Here is a 26,973-nt window from a genome sequence, read left to right on the forward strand (position 1 = left end):
AGACCAAACCTTGTTGACTTTTGTATTTTAGAAAATATCATTTCATAATTTTTTTTATAAGCATTATATTAATTGTTTTACATTTTATTGTATAAAAATTCAATAGTCACTATTATGGACAGTAAAATTTAAGGCATTTGTTAACTTATATTGCAAGAAAACATATGAAAACACCACAATTCTCGATGCGAGCCACTAAATGGATTACCGAATCAAGCTATAGAAGATTTGAGTGAGAAATTTTTGAAGAGAAAAGCGCAAGCATATAACACCGCCTAGTGAATCATATAGCTGATAAAGGCTTTACTATGAAGAAACGTCAATTTCTTAAGGAAGGCCTCAATTTGCTTAATTAGTGATTCGTTCAAGAGAACTCGAGTTCGATTTCTAAGAAGAATATTTTTTGTCCGACTTTATTTAACTTTTGACCATGTCCGATGATTTTGGGGGGAGTTCTATCTGAACTTTTCCTTCTGAGGTGGAGCTATTTACACATTGTCAGGAATTGAACCTTGAACATCCGACTCCTTTAACCCTTAACTCAATTAGTTTAACGGGTTAAGTTACCCACCCCACCCTCCATTTATTAGGGTCTCCTTCTCTTTAGAACCAAAGGTAAAAAAAAAGATATTCTTTGCTTATCTATAAAACTTGAGGGAGTATATATAATAATAAGTTTCTCATTCTCTTCATACATATAACAATAAGCAACAATTGTTTTTGAAAAGCAAAGATGAGAATGAGAGGTTTAAACATGGAGTACTACCTGCCTATAATGGTTATGGTGTTAATACAGACTATATATGCAGGTTTGACTCTTGGCATAAGAATTGCACTTTTGGAAGGTATGAGCCCAATGGTATTTGTAGTCTACCGCTATGCTTTTGCAACCATTGTTCTTGCTCCCATAGCTTATATATCAGGGTACACAACACAACACTATATCTTTCATTCTTTGCTATTTATTCTTTAATTAATCTCTATACTTCCCTCCCTCTTATCTCAAGTGTTTATTTCCATTTTTACAGGAGAAATTCTGGCTCATATTCCCTAAATTTAACAAGCTTTTCCTGGATATTCATCACCTCCCTAATTGGGTTTGCTTCTATTCTCGAATAGTTATGTTTATGAGGTGTTTAAATCTAAACTGATCCAAATTAAAACTGAAAATCGATTATATTAAACCATTTTCACGTATAGACCATAACTCTCTCCACCACCAAATGCTAAATATTTTGCCTTCCAAAAAAAAACATCATTTTTGACTTTTCAAACAACAAAATGTCAAACCAACAATTAATATAGCTAACCTAGCTAGCTCCAACATCAAGCCTCAAAGAGATCAGACAAAGAATTATATAAACCGAGCCCACCTTAACCACCTAGCTCTACTTATTTATCATGTTATATATATGCTTATGTGTATAATATATTGTATTAATTTTTTATTTTTTATTGTTTTGTTTTTTTAATAATACGTATTAGCTTTTGTTTTGTCAATAGTCTAATCACTATAAATTCTACATGAAAAAGTCCATTAGTCTAATTACTAAAGCATCTAAAACATTTATTCACAATATAACAATCTATTTTAGGAAATTTCAAACTAATAAATCATTCATTTTAGAATAAAAAAGAATCTCAAATATTTGAACTCCACAATCCCTCATTTGAAAGTCTACAATCCCTTTTTTAATACCTCTCATTTACTAGCTAATACTACTTTCTCCGGCCACAATTATAAACAAAATTGCACTTTTTAGATTTATTGAATAATTGATGTATCTGGAGTATAATACAGACCAGATACATTTGTTAATCAATGAATCTAAAATGTGCATTTTTGCTTATATTTGTGTCCGGAGGGAGTACTATCCTATAACTTTTTTTAGGCCCAATTTTTATGAGGCCCTATACCATGACACATGTGGCTGATGCATCAAAGACCCCTCTGCACACACTAAGTCCAACAGTGTTGAGCATGAAGAGTTGTATTGTGTTACGAGTCCCACATTAATTGAGAGATTGCATGAAAATATCTATATATAAGTTGAAGCAATCCTCATTTAATAAAGTTGAATTAGATTCAATTTCAAAACTTAAGATGACCTCTTCAAAATTTGTTGGACCACTGTTATCAAATTTTTGTTATCATAATAATACCCACTATATATGGCAAAATGTAAGATTGATCGTTCTTTTTGTTTTGCAGCATTACCTTGGATCAAAATTTACTTGCTTGGGGTCTATATCTAGTTTCTTCTTCAGTTACAAGTGTTATGTGCAATGTGGTTCCAGCCGTGACATTTGTAATAGCAGCTTTTGTAGGGTAATTATCAACTAATTGATGCCTTAATTTACCAAGTCGAAGAATATTTGTTACTCAATCAAACATGAAACGAATGTGTTTATTTTTTAATTGATTTAATATATTTTTCAGAATGGAGAAAGTGAATATTCGAAGTGTGAGAACTATAGCCAAAATAGTAGGAACAATCATATGTGTAAGTGGAGCAGCCTGCATAGCATTATTGAAAGGTCCAAAGCTGCTAAATGCAGAAAACGTACCTCCAAAATCAATCATAGGCGCAACCTTAGGAAGTGATGACAATTGGTTGCTTGGATGTGTTATTCTTTTTGGAAGTTGTGTTGCTTGGTCAATTTGGCTCATTTTGCAGGTATTTTAATTTTGTGCCAATAATCATTAGGCATTGCAACGGTTTCGTCTTCTCTAGCTCTGAATTTGATGGGTTCGGAGTTCGGACATCCTATACTAGTCTGAATTTTTTTTCCTGGAGTAAAATTTAACCTCATCATATCTGATCGAGTTCGAGTACCCCGAGTACCCCCCCGCTCCATCTCTGCATTAACTTATACTGTATTTTTTTTTTTAACCTTGAGTTTTATGAAAGGAATTCTGTCCTTCAACCTTAATTACAAGTAAAATTTTAAATTTTAGATAATTGATGTATTTGTTCACCGGTCTATAATATAGACCAAATACGTACATATATTATTCAACTAATTTGAAAAGTGAATTTTTGCTTATAATTAAGGATGAAGTATTGATTTGATAGAATGCAAGCTAAAGAATTAGCCTTAACCTTTTACATCTTCCTCAGGTTCCAGCTTATGAAAGCCATCCTAATTCCTTATCACTTTCAGCTTGGATGTGTTTAATGGCAACATTACAATCATCAGTAGTGGCACTATTCATGAAGCCAGACCTGAATGCATGGAAGATCAATTCTCTACTTCAATTTGGTTGCATTTTATATTCGGTATGTGGATGATTTTTCATGATCATACAATAGTTTATATAAAAAGTGAATGATCTTAACTGTTGATCAGAACAGGTAGAAGGCCAGCTGGAAGTCCGTTGAGCAGGTGGTAGGCAGCAGGTCCGAGCAGATGATCCACGGAGGGGGGGGTTGTACCTGCAGGTGCTCCGATGCCTAAGTCAGTAAGGGTAGAGAGCAAAAGAGATACTAGAGAGAAGTTAGAGAGAGAGAGTAATTGCAATAATGAATAGTGTCTACCTTGCTCTCCCATGAGGGAGAGTATTTATAGCCCCCAGCTCTGGGCCAAAGGTCCTCTTAGTGGGCTGGACTAGCCAAGGCCCATTAAGAGGGACTGCCAAGATATTACCCTTAGATAGTGGGTAGAGTAGTAATTTTACCCTATCTTGGTGGAGAGGTTGTGTCATGCTGACATGGAGGTGGTTGGGCAAGCCATGTGGACTTTGTGAGGGTCTAGGTGGACTAGCATTAGTCTAGTCCAGAACAGGAGCCCCCCAAGTCGTTGCTCCTAGGCATAGGAGTGATGACTTTAGATGTGTGCCCAAGTGCAGAAGGAAATCTCCTTGCAACCTCTCTTGAACAAAAGTGGACGAGGAAGTTGCTCGTCAAAGCCTTGCTCGTAGCAAGCATCTGCAATGTTTTGCTCGAATCGATTTTTCGAGGATGTTTAATATCTTACTCTTAATTATGATTACGAGGAAGTATGTGTTGCTCGTATCTCCTGCGAGGAGATATTGCACAAGATGGAATAGTTGCTCGTTGCTATAGCGAAGAGATAACAACGAGAAGTATTGTTGCTCGCGACGATGACGAGGAGATGATTTTCAAGAAAGAATTGTTATTTGTTGATATGTTGGGAGAAGAAGAAGAAGATTGTTGGGAGCCCTTCCGTGCAAGTGAGGCCGGGGACCCCTTCCTTGCAGATTGTTGGGAGCTCGGTGGGTGGTTCGGGTACTCCTACCTCAGCTGCCCGGCCTCCTCCAGTGAAGAGGATGAGAGAAGAAGATCCCCCGGTTGAGGAGACGGGCATGGGAGGATGCAACAAGTTTCCAGTTCCCCGGTGCTATACGGTGGAAAATTTTTTTGAAAAATATCCTCCTGAAGTCTTTGATGCCGAGCGGTCAGCAATTCTTGACCAGGAGCCAGAGGTCCGTAAGCAGCAGCATGCTCGTGACATGGCTGCTGTGGTGCGAATGATTTCGAGCTCCCTTGTCCTTGGTGACGAGCGGGAATCTTTACTCGAGCAGCTGAACAATGCCCAGGGCAGGCACGAGCGGGCCAAAAGTCGGATCAACCAGCTCAAGATTGATGTGGATGACCTCAAGGAGAAGCAGAAACGCTGGGGTGACCAGGTGGAGGAGCACCGTAAAAGGAGAGAGGAGTTGGATGCTGCTCGGGCTGAGATTGAAAGGCTTACTGCTGCTATGGCGCCGGGCGAGAACGAGCACAAGGCTGCCGAGGGCTTGACTACCCGAGCAGACTTGGTCAAGGTGATTGCTCAGTTGTCCCATGACTTTGTAGAGGGCACTGAGTACGCCTTTGAGAATGCCGTGCAGCAGATTAAGTGCCTTAATCCTGATGTGGAATTGGTGACCCGGGGAATGCATGTGAACGGGGAAGTCAAAGATGGCCAGATTGTTACCCCTGCTGGCCTAGACGTCTCTGATGACGAGGAGGTTGATGCTGAAGTGGTGCACGAGGAGGATTATGAAGACGAGCAGGAAGATAGGTGCGAGGAGTAGATGTCCCTGGTTTTTCTATTTGTAATTTGTTTTGTCTTTTTGAATTTTGGGGCCTTTGAGCCATGGTTTGTAATATTGGAACAAGTGGGCTTTTGTCCCCGTCTTTTATTTTTATGACAATTCCGGGCAGGTGCCCGTTTATTTATCTATGCTTGTTTATAACTGCTCGTCTATACCTGCTCGCATGTATGTTTCCCCGTCTAATAACTTAGAAAATTTTGAGGAAATTTCGTTGTTTTTTTTTTTTTTTTTAAATTTCAACCGGGGAGCCTCCCCGTCTAATAACTTAGAAAATTTTGAGGAAATTTCGTTGTTTAAAATTTCAACCGGGGAGTCTCCCCGTCTAATAACTTAGAAAATTTTGAGGAAATTTCGTTGTTTAAAATTTCAACCGGGGAGTCTCCCCGTCTAATAACTTAGAAAATTTTGCGAAGTTTCGTTGTTTTAAAATTTCAACCGGGGAGGCCTGGTCCCTACTTTTAACTTAGCAAAATTTTATGCTAATTTTTTGCTCAAAATCTGAGCCGGGGAGCTTGTCCCCATTTTAAACTTAACGAAATTTGCTGTTTAAACTTCGTGACGGGGAGTTTCTCTCCCCGTTATTGAGGTGCTCGTCTGGGCATGCTGGTATGCTCATTCGAGCAAGTTGGTGTGCTAAGTTTTGCCTGTTTATTTTTATGCCTGTTTTGTATACTTATCATATTTTTGCATGTATGAATGCTGCGCTCGTTGTTATTTTGCCGGGGAGGTTTCCCCTGCTTGATACTGAGCATGTTTTATTGAGGGTAGTCTCCTCTGTTTTGACTTAAACAGTTTAGGGAACTGTATAAGCACTTAGAGTTGTTTCTAAGTTACGCGAATACGAGCACGCTAGTGTACCTTTCTTCGCAACCTGAACCTCCCATCGCGAGCTGGGTGCTAGGTCGTGGCACGGGGACGATGGGCTCGTTTCGAGAGTTATCCTCGTCTAGCAGGAGTTCCATTTCCATTATGGTGAATTAGTTCCCCTGCTATGGTTTTAGATGAGCACGTGTGCCATGGTGCCCTCCGTTGTTTAAGGTGCTCGATTCGTTGTGTTCTGAAATGCGAGCAGCCTTTTTTGGTGTGGCAATAACTTAGCTGTAATATTGTTTCAATTTCTGGGCATTCCAAGGTCGAGGAAGTTTCTTTCCTCGAAGGTCCTCGAGATAGTATGCACCATTTTCTGTTTTGTCAATGACGCGGTATGGTCCTTCCCAATTGGGTGCAAGTTTGCCATCCTGGGAGTCTGCATTGCGTCTTAGGACGAGGCTGCCCACCTCGAATTCTCTTTTGATGACTTTGGTGTCATGACGGGCAGCTATTTTCTGCTTCAGGGTGGCCTCTTTTAAGGAAGCTCCCGTTCGAATTTCTTCGACGAGGTCAAGCTCCTCTCGAAGTGCTTCGTCATTTTGCTCCTCGTCTAGAGGTTGCTCAGTCCGACGAGATGGTTCCCCAATCTCTACGGGGATAACCGCCTCCGTTCCATATACCATTCGGAAGGGGGTCTCTCCGGTTGTGGAGTGTGGGGTTGTTCGATAGGCCCAGAGTACATTGTCAAGCTCTTCGACCCATTTCTTTTTGTTTTGGTCGAGTCTTCTTCGTAACCCTCTCAGGATTACTCTGTTGGCTGCTTCAGCTTGCCCGTTGGTTTGGGGGTGCTCAACCGATGTGAAGTGCTGCTTGGTGCCCATGGCAATAAGGAATGCTTGAAAATCTTTGTCTGTAAACTGTGTTCCGTTGTCTGTGACTACCACCTGTGGTATTCCGAATCTAGCTAGCACATTTCTTTTGAAGAAGCGCAGGATTCTGAGTGATGTGATGTCGGAGAGGGGTTCGGCTTCCACCCACTTTGTGAAGTAGTCCACTGCTACTATTAGGTAGCGATTTTGATAAAGTCCTTTGGTAAAAGGACCAAGTAAGTCCATGCCCCACCAGGCGAAGGGCCAGGGGGAAGACAAAGATTTTAGTTCTCGAGGGGGAGCTAAGTGCATATCCCCATGCCTTTGGCATTTGTCACATTTTTTTACGTGGTCTTTGGCGTCCTGTTGCATAGTAGGCCAATAGTACCCTGCTCGTAGAGCTTTCATGGCAAATGACCTTCCTCCTAGGTGCTGGGCGTTAATGCCCTCGTGGACTTCGCGCAGGATGTAATCTGCTGTGTCCTCGTCCACACATTTTAGGAGAGGAATGGAAAATCCTCTCCTGTATAATTTTCCATCAAGGATGACATAGGTGCAGGCTCTTCGTCTGACTACAGCTGCTTGTTTCTGGTCGTCAGGGAGAGTTCCGTGCTCGAGGAAGTTGTATACTGGAGTCATCCAACAGTCTTTGTCGCCAATGACGTTTATGTCCACAACCTTGCTTGGTTTTTCTATGCTTGGACGAGGGAGTATCTCTTGGATGACAGATTTGTTTCCGCCCTTCCTTTTTGTGCTTGCCAGCTTGGACAGGATATCTGCCCTTTTGTTATGCTCGCGGGGAACATGTAATATTTCAACAGAGTTGAACTTGGTGATCTTTTCCTTTACTAACACTAGATATTCAGAGAGGTTATCATTCTTGGTCTGGTACTCTCCTAGTACCTGTGAGGCGACCAGTTGCGAATCTGTGTAGATTTTTATCTCCTTGGCTTGTACGTCCTCGGCCAAACGTAGTCCAGCGAGGAATGCTTCATATTCTGCTTGGTTGTTTGAAGTTGGGAAGGATAATGCTAGGGACACCTCGATTAGTAAGCCATTCTCATTTTCAAGAATGATGCCTGCACCTGCTCCTGTGGCGCTTGATGCTCCGTCCACAAAGATTGTCCATTTATCTGCTCCGTCCACTGTAGGGGAGGAGCTCGTCATCTCTGCGACGAAGTCAGCTAGGACTTGGGCTTTTAGAGCTTTTCTGCTTTCGTAACGAATGTCGAATTCTGAGAGTTCGAGGGACCATTTGAGCATCCTGCCCGCCATGTCTGGTCGGCCAAGCAAAGATTTGATTGGTTGGTCTGTTCGGACCACAATTGTATGAGCCAAGAAATAATGTCTTAGTCTCCTCGCAGCATAAACTAGTGCAAGGGCTATTTTTTCAATTTGTTGGTATCTTAGTTCAGGACCCTGCAAGGCTTTGCTCGTAAAGTATACTGGTTTCTGCCCTTCGTTTGTCTCACGAATAAGAGCTGCACTTACAGCCTCTGAGGCGACGGAAAGGTACAGGTATAATACCTCCTCGTCATTTGGTCGTGAGAGGACAGGTGGCTCTGATAAGGCCTTTTTCAAATGTTGGAGAGCTTGCTCGCACTCCTCTGTCCATTCGAAGACTGCTTTTTTCTTTAGTAATTTGAAAAAGGGAAGTGCATGTTGTGCTGATTTGGATACAAATCTGGAAAGTGATGTCAGCATTCCATTAAGAGTTTGTATGGACTTCTTATCGCTCGGAGTGGGGAGCTCGGCAAAAGCTCTGCACTTGTCAGGGTTGGCTTCAATTCCTCGCTCGGTTAGGTAAAACCCCAGGAATTTCCCTGCTCGGACCCCGAAGGTGCACTTCTCTGGATTAAATCTCATGTTGTATTTTCTGGCCTGCTCGAACACTTTTCGAAGGTGCACGACATGGTCGAGTTCCTCGAGGGATTTTACGATCATGTCGTCCATGTATACCTCGAGCATGTCTCCTATTTATCCTCGGAAGACTTTGTTCATCATTCGCTGGTATGTGGCTCCTGCATTTTTGAGACCGAAGGGCATTACGTTGTAGTAATAGTTGCCCGACTCAGTCATGAAAGCTGTTTTTTCTCTATCTGCCACTGCCATTGGAATTTGGTTATAACCTGAATAAGCATCCATAAAAGACAATAATTTAAAGCCAGAAGAATTATCAACAAGTCTATCAATGCAAGGTAAGGGATAAGAGTCTTTAGGGCAAGCCCTGTTAAGATCGGTATAGTCACAACACATCCTCCACTTTCCATTAGATTTTTTGACGAGTACAACGTTGGACAGCCAGGTTGTATACCTGGCCTCCGAAATGAAATTTGCCTCTAAGAGGTCTTTTACACATTTTTCTGCAGCCTCCGATTTCTCAGGAGACTGCTTACGCCTACGTTGTACAATGGGAAGTGCAGTAGGATCAATAGTCAGCTGGTGACATGCTACGTTGGGGTCCAAGCCGGGCATCTCGGAAGCGTGCCAGACGAACAGATCAGCATTTTCCTTCAAGCAGGCTTCAAGCTGCTTCCTAGCAAGTTCGGGGAGCCCAGTCCCAATCTTTACTGCCCTGCTCGGGTCTTCTCCGAAGGGCATCAGCTCGAACTCCTCGTCTGGAACTGGACGACGGTGCTCTTGGCTTGCCTCGTCGTCTTCCTTCTTCTCTTTGCGGAGCTTCTTCTCATCCTTGTTTTCCTGTTTGGAAAAGCGGCTGTCGAGGTCGATGGAGCTGATTTCTGGCAAGGGCAGGGAAGTTGTTGCCTTGGACTTCTTGGACTCGGGGAGCTGCCCGATATATTCATTTCCTTTGGAGGAGGCATTGAAGACTCTCCTTGCAGCTTCAATATCTCCATGCAGTGTCGCAACTTGGCCTTTATGAGTATAGTACTTCATCTTGAGGTGGGCAGTTGAAGGGACAGCCATTAAGTCAGCAATAGCTGTCCGGCCCAGGATGCACTGGTAGAGAGAAGGGCAGTCTACTACCAGGAATTTCACTTTGATGGTTTTTGAAGTTTCTTCAGAGCCAACGGTGACTAGCAGGTCTACATAGCCCCATGGCTTAGTTGTTGCTCCATTAAATCCGGAGAGATCAGATCCAAAGTAAGGAGTGAGGTAGGTCTCATCTAGTTGCAGAGTCTTGAAAAGTTGGGAATACATGATATCACAGGAGCTTCCTTGGTCGACCAGTACCCTGCGGACGTCCATATTTGCCATGTCCACTCTGATGAGCAGGGGTATCTGGGAGTTTGCAGTTCCACCGGGCAGCTCTTCCATATAGAAGGCTAAGGGCTTTGATTGCCCTTTCGGTTTATCCAAAGTTGCATTCAGGTTGGAGGAGCCATCTATCAATTCTTCAAATTTTCTCTTGATGGATCCCACAGTTTGTTTGTCAAAACCTCCACCAGAGATAACCATAGCTTGGGCAAGTGCGTCCCATTTGTTCAGTGTGGGAGCAACATAGGTGTCGTCCAAGTAGTCAGGGACAAAGAAGTCTTCAGGTCTGGAGATGGCAAGGGCAACTGGCTTGTGCCCGGATTTTTCTGGTGCAGCTTCTTCAGTGTTGCTGGTCTCAGCAGCTTCTGCCCGGGGAGCATTGCCCCTCTTCACGTATTGTTTGATTTGCCCATTTCTAATCAAAATTTCAATGGCGTCTTTCAATTGGATGCAGTCGTCAGTCAGATGGCCGTAGCCTTTGTGGTACTTGCAGTATCTGCTCTTGTCTTGTCCAGGCTTTGAGGGTTGTTGTCTTGGAAATTTAATTCCTGCTTTAGAGAACTCAGCTGAGTTGCACTCTTTCCAAATTTCTTCCTGAGTTTTACTAAGGGGAGTATAGTTGCTGAATGTGCTGGGAGGTCCACGGGGTTCTCTAGGCCTTTCGCCTCTTCGTCTTCCTCCTCCTCGGCTGGACTGTTCAGCATTTGAACGAGGAGCAGGCTGGTTGTTTCCTGCTCGCCCATAACGGGCAGCATCTGCAGCTTGTTGCTCCTCATATTGGATGTAGGCTTGAGATTTAAGGAGGAGGTCGCTAAAGGTGCGCGGTTTTTCAATTCCCACGGCTCTTGCAAAGTCACTGTTTGGCCTAAGGCCCCTTTGTAGCAGGTACTTCTTCATGTCATCAGTTGTTTCTACCTGGACGGCTTCTCTGTTGAACCTCTCTATGAAACTGCGGAGAGATTCATTATCAGCTTGGAAGATGGCGTCCAGGACTGCCTCAGTCTTTGGTTGCTTGCGGGAAGCAGTGAAGTGCCTGCAGAATTGGTCGGTCAGATCCATCCATGAGATAACGGAGCGAGGAGCTAGGCTGTGGTACCAGGCCATAGCTCCCTTTCTTAGTGTAGTTGGGAAGATTCTGCATCTAATTGCTCCGCTGACCCTTAAGAAGTTCAGGGTAGCATTGACTGATGCGATGTGTTCATCTGGGTCAGTAAGTCCATCATAAGCTGGGAGAGCAGGTGGTCGCTCACATCCCTTTGGAACGGGTGCTTGAAGGATGTCGTGAGATAAAGGGCAGCGGGGATCCTCCTCGTCGCTCTCTTGTGAGTTTAGGGGAGGTGAGCCCTCACGATTAGGAGTAGGGCTCCTGGAGAATTGGTCAGTGTGATGGCTGCGGCTTACTGGCTGCCCTTGTTTGGTCATCAAGCTGAGTCCCTGGGGAGAATGATGACGAGGAGGTGTTCGGTCCACAATTTTTCCTTTTTTCACATTTGGAGAAGATATACCCTCGCGGGTGTTTACACTGATTTTTGGTAAACAACCGCTAGTTTAAATTAATTACTTGAGAGATCAACTAGTAAATCTCGGGACAATTGTTCATGCATTTTGTTAAAGTAAACTTGGAAGTTTATCTTTAAAGACATCCTTATTTTATAAAAGAACAATATGTTTAATTTCTGAAACATATGTTAGAATGCAATTAAAGCAAGTTCACTCGAACGAGGGAACTAATGAAAAGCAGAATTTGTAAACGCTTCAAGAAAATAAAGACTTATGAAAAAGTAAATTTGCATTTAGAATGTAAAAGTTACAAAGAAAATGTAAAGGTTCACCGATTCATACATCTTTCTCGAGTAACTCGTTTCTCGCTTTAACATGGATACTTTGAGTGTTTGAGATTTTGTGTAAATGAATTGTGACCCCTACTTCGACTACACATACTTCTATTTATAGAAAATTAAGCAACGTCTATCCTAACGTTAAACTACTAAACTTCAGCCACGCGTCCTTTGCATTTGAAATGAACCAAGGCCTTTAAACCGTTGTAACCGTCGAAGTCGAATCACACTTAAATGATAAAAATGCTCTAAGTCCATAATTCTTGACTACTTCGATTCGTTGGCTTCTATCGAAAGATTCTTCAGTCTCGAGCTATGAAGCTTTTCCATTAGGATTCTCTTGTTCTTAAAGACATTACCCTTAACCTTCATTTAAACGATAAGAGAAAGAATCTCTCTTGTTTTTGAAGACATTAAAGACTAAGGCTACCTAAAGCCATTTCAACAGGTTTGTATAGCAATAAATGTCTTTGGAACCTGGAGATTATAACATATTTTACCTTGAGCTAAAATATGGGATAACAAATTGCCCCCAAAAATGCCTATTTCGATTTGAATGACTCGAATGAAATAAGAGATTGGCATTTTTTCAAAGTGCTTCTATTTCCAAACGCCATATCTTTATTTCGAATTGATTACGTCATGGCATGTAAAAGGCAACCGCTTCGGTTCTTACAAAAACTGTCACGTTCTGTACCATTTCTGAGTAGTGGGACACGCGTCAGTTTGAGAAGTTGAATCGGAATAGACAAAAAGCGCTTTTTCAGCATTTATCCCTTTTTTAATTAAAATTTTGTCTTAATCCAAGATTGCCTATAAATAAAGCTCTGTCACTTCAGTTGAAATTTTTTCAACTTCTACCAAAGCTTCTCACGCTCCAGAAATCTCTCAAAATCTTTCTCCCAATCTTGAAACACCAAAGATTCAAAACAAATCTGAACTTACCGGATCTTTGATTACCTTCTTCAGTTCGCATCTTTCAAGATCTCAGATCTACATCTTTTCTTTCGTTGTCTCAAGAACTTTCATGGCGTCTTCATCTAACAAGTTTCAAGTTCCTTTTGCTGGAAAATGGAGCGATTTCTCCGTTGCTGATGATGGGACGAAGCATGTTCCAGAACCCAAAGGTAGCAAAGAACATCGAGAAATCTGGGAAAGTCAGGTAATGATTCCCTTTGCTATTGATAAAAATGTTTATGCTTTTGGTGGTCCGATTCCAGATGATATGAACTTGACTAGGGAAGTAGATGAGATATTTCCATGTCTCGAAACTTGTGAACCCAGAATCTTTGACAGCAAACCCTATAACTTTGAATATATGCTGACAAATTATAAACCCTTTCGATCCCATCCTTATTACGGAAATAGCCTTTACCTTACCTGGCTTGATCGAATAGAACAATCCTTTGGCAAATTCTGGAAAGATTATGGAATCTTCGAGTTAATACAATTTTCTAGGATAGGGCCCAAATACCAACCTGAAATGCTCATTGCTGCGATGCATTTCTTTGAAAAATCTACCAACACCTTTCACTTCAAAAGTGGTATGATGACACCCACCCTGTTCGATGTGTCAGCTATCACAGGGTTAAGACCCACTGGCAAAACTTACAGCCCTGATGATGTTAGTGATAACATCACTCTAAACTACAAAGAAAACGCCTTTTCTGCCTTTATCCTCAAACATTCAGGACCTGAGAATGAAGAAGTCTCAGATGAGGAACATGTGGCCTTTCTCACTCTATGGCTATCCCATTATGTATTTTGCTCTCGATCTCTCCAAATTGCTAGGAAATTTATACCCATGGCTGTGCAAATACATGAAGGATGCCATTTTGCCTTAGGACGCCTTCTGCTGGCAACCCTGTATGAGTCGATTGGGGAAGTTTGTGATAACCTAAAAGGTTTAGTTCCTGCCAAATCGAAATCGAAGAAAGCCGCCACTGATGGATGTTTTCAAGCTGCTGGGCCAATGTGGCTATTACAATTGTGGTTAAATGCCACCTTTGAAAAGGAACTTGGTTTGTTCATTCCCACTGAACATCATGCTTCGATAGCTAAAAGGAAAATTGAAGGCACCCGCTTGATAAGGCTTCAACCTAATCCCCTCGAACAAAACACTCAACAGCTTTTCATGAAGTACATGAAGATTTTCTTAGCCATTGACCAATTCAAGCCTGAGCATGCCCCATTTGTGAAGAGAACCATTGGTCCCTCCTGGTTCGTCAAAGAAATACCAGTGTTGAATCCTAATGCTGAGGAGGAAATAAATGAAACCTGGACAGCATACTTAGATCCTACCATTCTGTCTATTCGAATTGGTACCCTATCTTCTGAATATGCATTAATTGGGTATCAACCAAATTTGGTCTCTAGGCAGTTTGGCTTTTCACAGCTTCGACCAAAGAGCATGTATATAAGAAAGAAGAACATCGTGCTTGGGACTACTGTGACTTCCACTTTGTATGAAAGGTACATGAAGATTAGTCGTGATAACGTTTATGGCTTCGAGCCATTTGACTTCAATCTTTCTTACTACTGTACACAAGAGTTTGCCAACTGGTGGAGGCGATATTTCGACAGCAAACACCTAGGAGATGCAGTGCTTATCTCGAGGTTGGAGAGTGGGTTTACTCGCCCTCAGATAAAGAGAATCGAACAGCAAGTCAAGACTACAGGTAGCTTGTCTATATATGCACTCTCTTTTACCAAATATTCTCATATTGTTTCGATTTAACCTTTTGCTTACGTTTCTTAGTTATCAAGAAACAAGCTGCAGAATCTGTTAAGACAGTTAAAGAGAAAACAACATCAAAGGCAGTTGAGTCTGAAGAGCCTTCTAAGGTACATACTGAATCGAAACTTGTTTTCCTTTGAAAAATTCTAAGTTAAATCTTTATTTTCTAACCTACTTCTTCTAGGCACGTAAAAGACCAACCAACCTCCCTTCTACTGAGACTGGCCCATCGAAGAAGCCAAAACCTAACACAATAGTCGTTAGTGACGAAGAAGAGGTATAAGTTTTTTTTCTAATTTACTTTCAAAGTTCCTTCAAATCCATTAACTCAAATGTTTCTTATCTCGACTCCTATTCGCAGGAAGAAGAAGAAGAAAGTTTCCAAAGGAAGAGGAAGCAACCTCCTATGAATGTCGAAACAAATATTCCATAAACTACTTCTGATAGTCTTTCCACTGAAGAGAAGGAAAGGAAGATGAAAGAGAAGAAAGAGAAGAAGGAAAGGAAAGAAAAGAGGAAAGAAGAAAAGAAGAAAGAAGGAAAGAAAAGTTCAGAGGATCGAACCCGGGAGAAAAAGCATAAGAAGTCTAAGTCTTCAAGCGATCCTTCTGCACAAACTCCTTCGATCTCGAGCGAACAACAAGAGGCTACCCCTGAAGCTGAAGTTCAAGAAGATTTTGTTATGCCTGATGCTACACTCAATGAATTGGATAACATGCCCCAGCAAAACATCAATCCAGAGGTATTTGTACTATTTTACTTGCATTTTCTCATTCATAATAAGTAAAGTTATATCCCCTGATATTCGATTCTGTTTTTCAGGACATCATATCGAACAAGTCTAGTGGTGATACTCTCAAAGATAGTGAGACCACTGTTTCTGAAAAGATCATACCAGAGCATCCTATGTCTGCAGAGACTGATAACAAGACTTCTCCTTTCAAGGAATGGAACGAAAATCCAACAGTCGAGGTCAATGCTGATGAAGCTTCCTCAGAAGAAGAAGACTTTGATTCTGAAGCCATAAAGGAAGCAGAGGCTGGTGGATCAGAATTGCTACCTGAAACTTCGACATCGAAGCTGTCAGCCAGCCTAGGGCTCGCTGAAGAAGAATTCATTTCCTTGCAAATTCATGATCCTGAAGCTGCTCTAAAACTTCTGATTTCTAAAACGACTACTGATCCTTTAAGTTCAAGTGGACCCAGTAATTCAACTGCTTCAGATTCAGAAATCAATTCTTCGATTCGACAAGATTCTCTGATTTCGAAGCTATATACTGACTTCATCAATGGAGACATCTTGGCGTCAGTTGAAGAACACCCTGCTAATGCTTTCAAGCATAAGTCTTTTTTGAACAAGTTGCACAATCCTCAAACTGATCTCGAAACCTTGAGGAAAGTTATCCAGCTCGAATCGATCTTGGATCAATTTGCTACTACGGTGCAAAGCTTGAAACGCAACTCTCAGAAACTTGTTGGTCAACAGGCTGCTTATGATGCATTATTCGAGAAGGCCATGGCTGCTCAATCGAAAGTTGACCAAATGAAGGCACAAGTTCAACAACCAGGCTTTGGGATTCAAGAATGTACCAACAATATTTCCAAGTGGGAGGCAGAGATAAATTCTCTTCGAGCCGAGATTGCTGATCGAGAGAAGAAGATCCTCGAAGAGAAAGCCAAGCGTTCGAAAATTGAAGAAGCTGTTGCTGCTACCACTCAAGAATCTATCCGTGAAGCTGCGAAGGAAGGCATCTCTCACTTTAGTGCTGCCACTGTGATCAAAGAAGAGATCCAATCTCTCGAAGATGCAATTAAGATCCAGACTGTCGAAGTTGGCCTTATCAAGGACCATTATGCTGATTTCAAATCTAAGTGTTTGTCTTAGATTTTCTTTTGATGTTTTAATTATTTTAAATTCTCGAACAATTATCTGGTTTTGTTTTTATTTGGTTTGTAACCTTGACAATTGCCTCTTATGGCACTTTTACTTTGTTTATGCCATTTCAATTTCGTTTCGAATATTTATTCTGTGCTAATATTAACTTCTAAAAGCGTTGGTTTATATTTTTTCAAATACTTACCATTTATATTCAATGTTCGCTTTTCTGAAGTCAATTCTTCTATTTCATACGCACCATTCGAAAATACTTGTATTATTTTAAAAGGTCCTTCCCAATTTGGAGACCATTTGCCTAAAACTCTATCTTTTTTGTCCATAGGCAAAATAACTTTCCAAACTAAATTCCCCATGTCAAAGGTTTTTGATTTAACCTTCTTATTATAGGCCTTTGCTACTCTTTCTTTTGGTCTACTTAAAGTATCAAACGCTCTTAGCCTTTCTTCGTCCAAATCAACCAATTCATCAAACATCATACTCCAATAGTGATCAGTTGGTATCTCCATTTGCCTTTGAATTCTGATAGATTGCAAATAAATTTCCACTGGTAACACGGCATCATGACCATATGTTAATCGAAATGGAGTAGAATTTGTTGATTCTTTAGGGGAATTTCTACATGCCCATAAGACTTGATTTAAAGTCTTGTTCCAATTTCTTGGCTTTTGAGCAATATGTTTTCTGATTAATCCAATTATAATTTTATTGGCAGCTTCTACTTGACCATTTGCTTGTGCATAATAAGGTGTCGAAGTCAAAAGTTTAAACCCTGTTTGCCTGGCGAATTCTTGCATCTTTCGACCAGTAAACACTGAACCTTGATCGGTTGTGATGGTTTCAGGAATTCCAAACCTATAAATAATGTGGTTTTGGATAAAACTTATAACTTCTTCTTGATCAACATTGGGCAGGGGTATAGCTTCGATCCATTTGGTAAAATAATCAACACCAACTATTATGTATTTTTGATTTTTTGATGATGCTGGTTTTATTTCACCAATTAAATCCAATGCCCAACCTCTAAATGGCCAAGGTTTTATTATCGAATGTAATTCACTTGCAGGTACATGTTGGATTCCTGCATGTTTTTGACATTCTTGACAACCTTTAGCAAAATCTATGCAATCTTTTAACATAGATGGCCAGTACATGCCTTGTCGAACTAAAAGCCATTTCATCTTATGGCCTGATTGATGAGAACCACAAGCCCCACTATGAACATCAGATATTGCTATGTAGGCTTCATTTTCACTAAGGCATTTCAACAGTACTCCTTCGAGGGTCTTTTTAAACAATTCATTACCAATGATCACATAATTTGATGCCCTATATTTGATCTTTCGAGGAGCACTCCCGATTGGATTTTCCAAATATTCTACAATTGGTTTTCTCCAATCACCATCTATTAAATTGTCAATGACCAAAATTTGGAGTTCATCATAATTCATTTCTTTATCAGAATTATTTATGTCATTTGGTGACATCTCTGCCCCCTCAAGTTTTGGTATTGACAATTCCAATTGCATTGGCTCATTAGAAATCAATTTTTCTTTGATTTCTATTAATTGTTCTAGCTTTTCTTTGGACACTTTGTATCCTGAAGCAATCTGGGCTAAGTCATTTGCTTCTTGATTTTCTATTCGAGGAACATGTTCTATGTCAATCGAATCGAAACGTTTTAGTAACGCATTTGCTATGACAAAATAACGAATCAAATGCTCTTTGATACATTTGTATTCTTTTGTCAGTTGTTTCAAAACTAGTTCTGAATCACCTTTTATTTTAACGTCTTTTGCCCCCAGGCTTAATAATATTTCTAATCCTGCTATCAAAGCCTCATATTCAGCCTCATTGTTCGAACAAATACCATTAATCCTGTATTTGAACTTAGTAGGAATTTTTTGTGGGGAAATTATCAAAATACCTATTCCAGTACCATGTTGATGTCTAGACCCATCGAAATACAAAGTCCATGGTTCTAGAGCAATGTAATTTTGAGGTGATTCGATTACCGAATGGTCCACAATGAAGTCAGCCACTATTTGGCCTTTAATTGCTTTCAAAGGCTTGTATGAAAGTGAGTATTCAGAAAGAGCCAAAGCCCATCTCCCAATTCGACTATGTAAAATTGGTTTTAGCAACATATGTTTAATAACATCATAATGAGAATAAACATAAACATCAATAGGCTTTATATAATGCTTCAATTTCATACAAGAAAAGTACAAACAAAGACAAAGCTTTTCAATACTACTATATCTAGTTTCAACATCATTAAGGACTCTACTTAGATAATAAATGGCCTTTTCTTCGCCATTTTCGTCCTCTTGGGCTAACATACTACCTAATGTGGTATCAGATGCTGAAATATACAACTTCATAAACTTATTTCTAATTGGTGGCATCAGAGTTGGAGGATTAGACAAGTATCTTTTGATTGCATCGAATGCTTCCTGCTGATCCTGCCCCCAAGTAAAAACATCCTCTTTCTTGAGTCGAAGCAATGGTGAAAAAGCTTGAGCTTTACCACTTAGATTCGAAATGAATCTTCTCAGAAAGTTGATTTTTCCCAACAAGGATTGAAGTTGCTTTTTGTTTGTTGGAGGGTTAGTCTCCAAAATTGCTTTTGTCTTGTTTTGGTTTATCTCAATGCCTTTTTTATGCACCACAAAACCAAGGAAATCTCCTGGCAGTCCGGATGAACTTGCTTCTCAGCAGCCTTTCAATTTCCTCCTTGATCTTAGATAGGATTTCTGGTGCGAATCTTCTTGGTGATTGTTTAACTGGTTTCTTGTCTGGTCGAATGGGTAATCTATGTTCGACCAAATTTCTGTCTAAACCTGGCATTTCATTGTAATCCCAAGCAAAACAATCTTTGAACTCTTTAAGGAGTTCGACCAGTTTATCACGCAAGTCCTTTGGGATATTGGCACTTATGTACGTTGGCCTTTTGATAGAGCCATCTCCAATATCTATTTCCTCCAAAGGATCTTGAGCCTGCATCTTTTGATTGGAACTGGAAGGATCCTTTTCAAATCCTAATGGTTCTTCATCATAGATGCAGTCCAATTTTTGAGTTATTGGCAAAAATTTGCCATCTTCACAGTTGTTGGCTTCGACAGCCATATTTTCTTGCAGCATTGTGGCTTCTAAAGCCATTTTTATCTTGTTTTCGGCCATATAAGCCGAAATCTTGGCCCAAGCATTGGGCTTAGTCATCGTAGTATTCTTCAAGGTCCCACCCAGTTGGGCGGACTTTGCCTTCATCCACATGTGGACCTTCGTCTATCTCCTCTCTCTCCCAAATGAATCCATGAGTTGGATCCAATTTGACAGAATGGTAGACATTATCAGCAGGGGCATAGGCATATCCCTGCTCAGTGCATGGCGATATATTCGCCAATTTCTTATCAAACGAATGCTTGGTTATGTGGTGTGTTTCCGCCCTAAAATAACTTTGATCTGCTTCGATATTTTCTACCACACCATCATCTCTCCAAATACTCACTCTCTGATGGAGAGTCGAAGGCACTGCTCCAACACCATGTATCCACTCCCTTCCTAGAAGCAGATTATAATTGGCCTTCGATGCCACAACCAAAAACAAAGTTGGCCTAACGGTGCTGCCAACTGCTACATCGACTTGAATTGCCCCCAGCGAGAAACCAGTCTCACCTTCGTAATTCGAAAGAACGATGTTGTGAGGGTGCAAGTCAGTAGAGAATTTACCAATCTTGGTAATCATGAATTCTGGCATCAAGTTTACTGCTGCTCCTCCATCAATCAACACTTTGTTGACCCCTACATTGTTTACTTTGGCCTGAATGAAGAGGGGTTTCAAATGATTCTTCATTCCCTCAGTTGGCCTCTCAAAATTGGCCATCTGTTCCTCTAAGCAGCCATTATTCATTACATAATAACACATTGGCTTGTGCAAAGCCAATTCAGACTCATCGAATTCATCCACCCCTTCGGTCACTTCTGACCACACGTCATATTCAGCAGGGAGGATCGAAACTACGTTCACCAGCACATCAAACTCGGGATCTGAATCGAGGAGATCCTCATCTTCCATGTTCTCTCCTTCAAACTCATTTTCAACCTTTTTATCATCCTCTGGTTGAGTCAATCTTTCTTTCAAAGGCCTTCTAGCCACTTCGACAACCTGCTTTCCTTTGTTGTCTTCAGTCTTTTGGGCCACTTGAAGGGAGAGCCTTTGTTGGCGCTGATGCCTACGCCATTGTGTGCGGGTCATGGGATTCTTTCCCTTGTAATTGTTTTTGTAAGCATACTTCTTCGAATCAACAGAATGACTCGAACTTCCCTTGTCAACAGAATTTCTGACAAAGTTAGATGCATGACCATGAACCCATTTGTTCATTGGTGATTTGTTGGATGGCACAAAAGTATTTGGGTTGCCTAACCTTTGATGTATTGGTTTAGCATGCGCCATGTTCTGTTTTTTCATTGGCCTTGAGTTTGGCCAATTCTCTTTGTTTCTTCTGAATGGTATAAACTTGTTAAGGCCCTCAGTAGCCTTCTTGTCGAATACAGCACTGCACCTTGGGCAAAGCATTACCTCAGACTTGTTAAGCTTGCACCTTTGTAGAAAATCAATCAGTTCCTCTTCAGCCCCAGGATATACTACTTTCATTTTCTCATAGTACTCATTCTCTGGAATAGAAACTAATTGAGCGCCTCCTGATAAGTCCATGGCATCGATCATCAAGCATTCGACCGGTTCCACATAGGAAGCATCAGATATTTGTAGTGGATCTTCGTCAATTTTCATCTTGTGTCCGGATTTCTCTCCAAACTTCAGCCTTCCATCTTTCAAAGCCTTTTGAACCAGATCCCTGAAAAGAACACATTGTGAGGTTTTATGACCCAAGAAATTATGAAATTTGCAAAAACCTCTTTTCTTTTGCTGTTCAAGGGGAGGCACTTTCAATCCCTTTGGAACAACAATTTGGCCATCAGTAACCAATAAATCGAATATTTCATCACATTTAGTTATGTCAAATGAGTAAGTTTTAGCAACAAATTTATCATTCTTAGGTTCGACAGGATTTTTCCCATTCGAAGGTTTTAATAATTTACAGACATAAGGAGGGCCAGGTTTTAGTTCGGCCACATTGATTTCATTATCCTCTATGTCTCCATAATTTATTACATATTCCTCATCATCATCATCCATAGTTTCGACATAAGCAATCTTTTCCCTCTTTTGAAACTTTGATGATCTAGCCTTTTCAGCCTTAAGGCGTTCGACCTGTCTTACCCTATCTGCTAATTGTGCCATGTCTCTTAGATGTTGCGTATCTAATTTCTTTCGAATCGAATAATCTAAGCCTCCAGCAGCCATTTCGACTAACTCATGTTCAGGCACTTGAGTAAAACATCTGGCCTTGAGTAGCCTAAATCGATTCAGATAATCATCTATGGACTCTGGTGTCTTTCTCCTCACACTGGCCAATTCCTTCAAACTAATCTTAGATTGGCCCATATAAAACTGTTCATGGAAAGCCCTTTCCAATTGAGTCCAATGCTGAATCGAACGGGGGGGAAGAGTTGTGAACCAAGTGAAAGCATTTTTTGTAAGGGAATTTGGGAAATATTTCAACCTTAAATTTTCGTTATCTGCCAAATTTCCTGCCTCGGCAAAAAATCTTGCCACATGTTCCACTGTTGACTCGGCTGTGTCCCCAGCAAACTTTGTGAATTTGGGGATCTTCCATCCCCTTGGCAATTCAGTTTGTAACACGTATTCAGATAATGGGGAAATAAAGTTAGGCCTATGTAGGCCAATATTGAAACCGTTTTGAGTTAAAATAGTTTCGACTAAATTTGCCAAGTTATCTTGTTGCGCAAAATTATTTCTTTGCACATTTCTCACTACTTCGTCAGCATTCTGATTTCTATTAACCAAAATTACTTCAGGCTCTGGCCCATGGTTCACTACTGGGGCCGGTGGTTCCTCTTGTACCACTTGTGGTACTTGATTGTTTGGAACTTCATTGTTCACATGAAACCCTTGGTTCTGAACCTGTGTTTGGTTTCGAATGGGCTGAAGGTTTTGGTTAGGCATTGCAGGGGTGCCAAAGAAATCTGCAATACGCCCCATCTGATGGGCCAACAATTGATAATTGTTATTTGTATTGTTAATCAAGGGATTCAAAATAGTTCCCAATTGCGAAGTCAGAGTATTAACCATTTCATGATTACTCTCGTCCATTTGTTGTCGAAAGGACATCATAGTTACATTGGTTAAATTTTGTAAGGCAATATCTCTGGTCCTATTTCCCACAACAGAGGCTGCTGGGGAAGGCATGGTACCCCTGTCAGGATTTGGGTTAGAATTATGTAAGCCTGCCATCAAAGAATCTGGCATTCCTAGTCCTGATTGGTTCAATAAAAACGATCGAATGGGGCTCCTTACATCTTCAGCACCAGGCTGACTGCCCCCTATACCATGTGATACTAACGAAGATATCGACCCAGACACAGTCGAACTCGTTGAGGGCATTGTTACCCCTATATTCCCAAAACTGACTGCAGGAACGCTCGAAGCAGATGTTCCAGAGCCTTGGGCCATGACAGTAGCGTTACTAATTGACGCTTGTGTTGGCTGTCCTTCAGGATTTGGGACATTGTTGTTATTGTTTTGATTATTATTTGGTGGTCTAACCATTTTTGATCTAGATTTGACACTAGTTAAATTTGGTAAAGATTTACCACTTCTCAAATGCATACAAAATCAAAACACAAACTATAAACACTAACTGTCTTAATACTTGTAAAAGGATTTTTAGAAAATAAACTTCTTTTAACAATGTAAATCGCACAAAACAACCCGTCCCACTGGGCGTGCCAATTTGTTTACACTGATTTTTGGTAAACAACCGCTAGTTTAAATTAATTACTTGAGAGATCAACTAGTAAATCTCGGGACAATTGTTCATGCATTTTGTTAAAGTAAACTTGGAAGTTTATCTTTAAAGACATCCTTATTTTATAAAAGAACAATATGTTTAATTTCTGAAACATATGTTAGAATGCAATTAAAGCAAGTTCACTCGAACGAGGGAACTAATGAAAAGCAGAATTTGTAAACGCTTTAAGAAAATAAAGACTTATGAAAAAGTAAATTTGCATTTAGAATGTAAAAGTTACAAAGAAAATGTAAAGGTTCACCGATTCATACATCTTTCTCGAGTAACTCGTTTCTCGCTTTAACATGGATACTTTGAGTGTTTGAGATTTTGTGTAAATGAATTGTGACCCCTACTTCGACTACACATACTTCTATTTATAGAAAATTAAGCAACGTCTATCCTAACGTTAAACTACTAAACTTCAGCCACGCGTCCTTTGCATTTGAAATGAACCAAGGCCTTTAAACCGTTGTAACCGTCGAAGTCGAATCACACTTAAATGATAAAAATGCTCTAAGTCCATAATTCTTGACTACTTCGATTCGTTGGCTTCTATCGAAAGATTCTTCAGTCTCGAGCTATGAAGCTTTTCCATTAGGATTCTCTTGTTCTTAAAGACATTACCCTTAACCTTCATTTAAACGATAAGAGAAAGAATCTCTCTTGTTTTTGAAGACATTAAAGACTAAGGCTACCTAAAGCCATTTCAACAGGTTTGTATAGCAATAAATGTCTTTGGAACCTGGAGATTATAACATATTTTACCTTGAGCTAAAATATGGGATAACAGCGGGGAGGGGAGACATGGTCTCTTTTCTTGCCAGGTTGCTCAATCCTCTCGAGGGCAGGTCGTCGTTGTCTGACAGTTTCTTGACGAGGAGGGGATTGAGAAGTAGGAGTTCTCCTCGGGGGAGAGTTGTTCCTTGAGAATCGCTGATTCCTTTCCAAGCGATCGAGTCTCAGATTCTGCTCGTCCATTCGGCGATTCTGGCCTTGGAGAGCTTCGGTGGTTTGTTTCAGGGCAGCTATGAGTGTTGCTAGTTCAGCATTGGTAACTGAAGCAGCGGACAAGTCGGTCTCTGCTGATTTGCCCTGCTCGGATTGGGGACACTTCCCTGCCTGCTTCTCAGTCAAGACGACCAAGTCGCCATCCTCAGAAGTCCAGGAAGTTTCCTGCCCGTCTCTAGGGTCTGACTCGGGGAGGGCCTGGAGGTCAGTGATGAGAGCAGGAGACAGGCGGGGAGAAGGTGGAGGAGCAGCGTCCTCAACGTCATTGTTGAAATGAGATGAACTGGCCATGACGAAGAAGTGATTGATTGGTTTTGTTCTTTAGTTTTCTTGTTCGAAATAAAGAAGGGGAGAACTCAGTTCCCCACAGTCGGCGCCACTGATCTTAACTGTTGATCAGAACAGGTAGAAGGCCAGCTGGAAGTCCGTTGAGCAGGTGGTAGGCAGCAGGTCCGAGCAGATGATCCACGGAGGGGGGGGTTGTACCTGCAGGTGCTCCGATGCCTAAGTCAGTAAGGGTAGAGAGCAAAAGAGATACTAGAGAGAAGTTAGAGAGAGAGAGTAATTGCAATAATGAATAGTGTCTACCTTGCTCTCCCATGAGGGAGAGTATTTATAGCCCCCAGCTCTGGGCCAAAGGTCCTCTTAGTGGGCTGGACTAGCCAAGGCCCATTAAGAGGGACTGCCAAGATATTACCCTTAGATAGTGGGTAGAGTAGTAATTTTACCCTATCTTGGTGGAGAGGTTGTGCCATGCTGACATGGAGGTGGTTGGGCAAGCCATGTGGACTTTGTGAGGGTCTAGGTGGACTAGCATTAGTCTAGTCCAGAACAGTGAATATCCATTTTAATCCTTCACAATTTTCTGAAGGTCCAATTCAGTCCCACAAAAGTAAAATTCAAATTAGTCTTTGACATTTTTATACAAGAGACAAACTAGTCTCTGGTCTGGTTTGTTATAATAGAATAGAATAACTAATTTGTCTCCGGTATAAAAATGTTAGAGATTAATATGGATTTTATTTTTGTCTGAGACAAAACTGTATTGTTAGAAAATTGTTTGGGACTTATATAAATTGATACATGATCAATGAACTAACTAAGAATAAATACATTTTGTAGGGAGTTATGGGATCTGCAGTAGCATTATGTCTCCAAGCATGGTGCATTTCAAAGAGAGGACCTGTCTTTTCTGCTATGTTTACTCCTGTTTGTACTGTAATTGTGACTGTATTAGCTGCCTTGTTACTTCATGAGGAAATATACATTGGAAGGTACATATTAATATTTCAGTTATGATAATTAATAAAGATTCTAATCTAGTACAGTAGGTGATTTCAACCAATATTTATTAATATGACTAAATGATTCTATTGCTTCATGAGTGTTAGCTTGATAGGTGGAATTGGAGTGATCATTGGCTTGTATATTGTGCTTTGGGGTAAAGCTGAAGATGTGGTTGATGTTAAAGAGAAGATAATTCCAAAAGCTATGGTTAATGAGACAGAGGAAATTGTTGACAATAAATCTTATGGAAAAGCATATAGTAAAACTGATTTGGAAGAACCACTTTTATCTCATGAATCTACATACTATTGATAATATTTCAATTGTTTCTGGTGGGTTGGGTTATGTATGTAGAAATGTGATATAACATCTTTGTACTCGTGGGTGTTGGAGGAATGATATTGCATAACTGATATTTCCTCCTTCTTAAATATCATTTTCACTTTTCGGTGCAATATTTTTCAATTCACATAATTATTATTATATACATTATTCTCAAGGAAATAAACCAATAACTTAAGACGATAATTTAGTAAAAATATTATTTATTTTAACAGCATATTATGTTTCTTAATATATGTACAAAAATCTTAAAAGACATTTTTTTTATAGCACATTACAACTAAAATCTTATAACCACTCAAAATTTGTGAAATGGACTTGAAAATAATTTGAAGTCGTTATTCTTCTACAATAATACTCTTACTAGTTATTATTTGTATAAAATAGTTTCGTGAACATATTTCAATTGGTTGAGACATTACTTGTAATATGTTGAGATTGTGGTTCGAATCTTAATACACCTATTTATTAACTTTAAAAGATGAAATTTTGAGTTTGTCAAAATTTTTTTTTTTGATATTTTGAGAGTTATAAAGATGACTTGATGGTTGAAGATGAATATGTTATGGAGAAGAGATAAAAAGGTTAGGCGATAAAATATTTGTGCTGTCTTGATTAAATCTCCCACCGGTATAAAGTCTCTCTGGACCAGACCAAATATTCATGATTTCTTCGTTTACCAACCTCTTGAGTCCAATATTCATTTTATTAAAGATTTAATAATTATGTACTTGTTTTTTTTGTGAAATAGACTAGAGGCTAGAAATTTCACCCTTAAGGCGAATAAATGAGATGACCGGAGTTCGAACTTGCATATATAATGCAATGTTCTATCAACTGAGCTAAGTTGAATTTGGATCCTCAGCAACAGGGAGACCTACTACAGTTTCTGTTGCAAAATTTTCAACCTTAAAAATCAATCTAATGAATTTGTTCGCAGATTGATCTTTTTAGTTTTTTACACATCTTT

The 26,973-nt window shown here is 40.3% G+C and overlaps 1 protein-coding gene across 3 annotated transcripts; it reads left to right on the forward strand.

Annotated features, from left to right (window-relative positions):
- Positions 1-664: 664 nt before the first annotated feature.
- Positions 665-26,130, forward strand: LOC123885580 (WAT1-related protein At4g30420-like). 3 transcript variants are annotated; one of them, XM_045934863.1, is made up of 7 exons: positions 665-924; positions 1,029-1,118; positions 2,213-2,329; positions 2,441-2,678; positions 3,123-3,281; positions 25,497-25,648; positions 25,766-26,130. In XM_045934863.1, the coding sequence occupies exons 1-7, from the start codon at positions 734-736 to the stop codon at positions 25,971-25,973; spliced, it is 1,155 nt and encodes a 384-aa protein (XP_045790819.1). In that variant the 5' UTR covers positions 665-733; the 3' UTR covers positions 25,974-26,130. The 3 variants fall into 3 exon arrangements, with proteins under 3 accessions (XP_045790819.1, XP_045790821.1, XP_045790822.1); XM_045934865.1 differs by having other exon boundaries at positions 667-924; positions 1,029-1,097; positions 25,766-26,129; XM_045934866.1 differs by having other exon boundaries at positions 902-924; positions 1,029-1,132.
- The last annotated feature ends 843 nt before the right edge of the window (positions 26,131-26,973 follow it).

The sequence above is a fragment of the Trifolium pratense genome, linkage group LG5, assembly GCF_020283565.1.
Source record: "Trifolium pratense cultivar HEN17-A07 linkage group LG5, ARS_RC_1.1, whole genome shotgun sequence".
In the NCBI taxonomy this organism is placed as follows: Eukaryota; Viridiplantae; Streptophyta; class Magnoliopsida; order Fabales; family Fabaceae; genus Trifolium; species Trifolium pratense.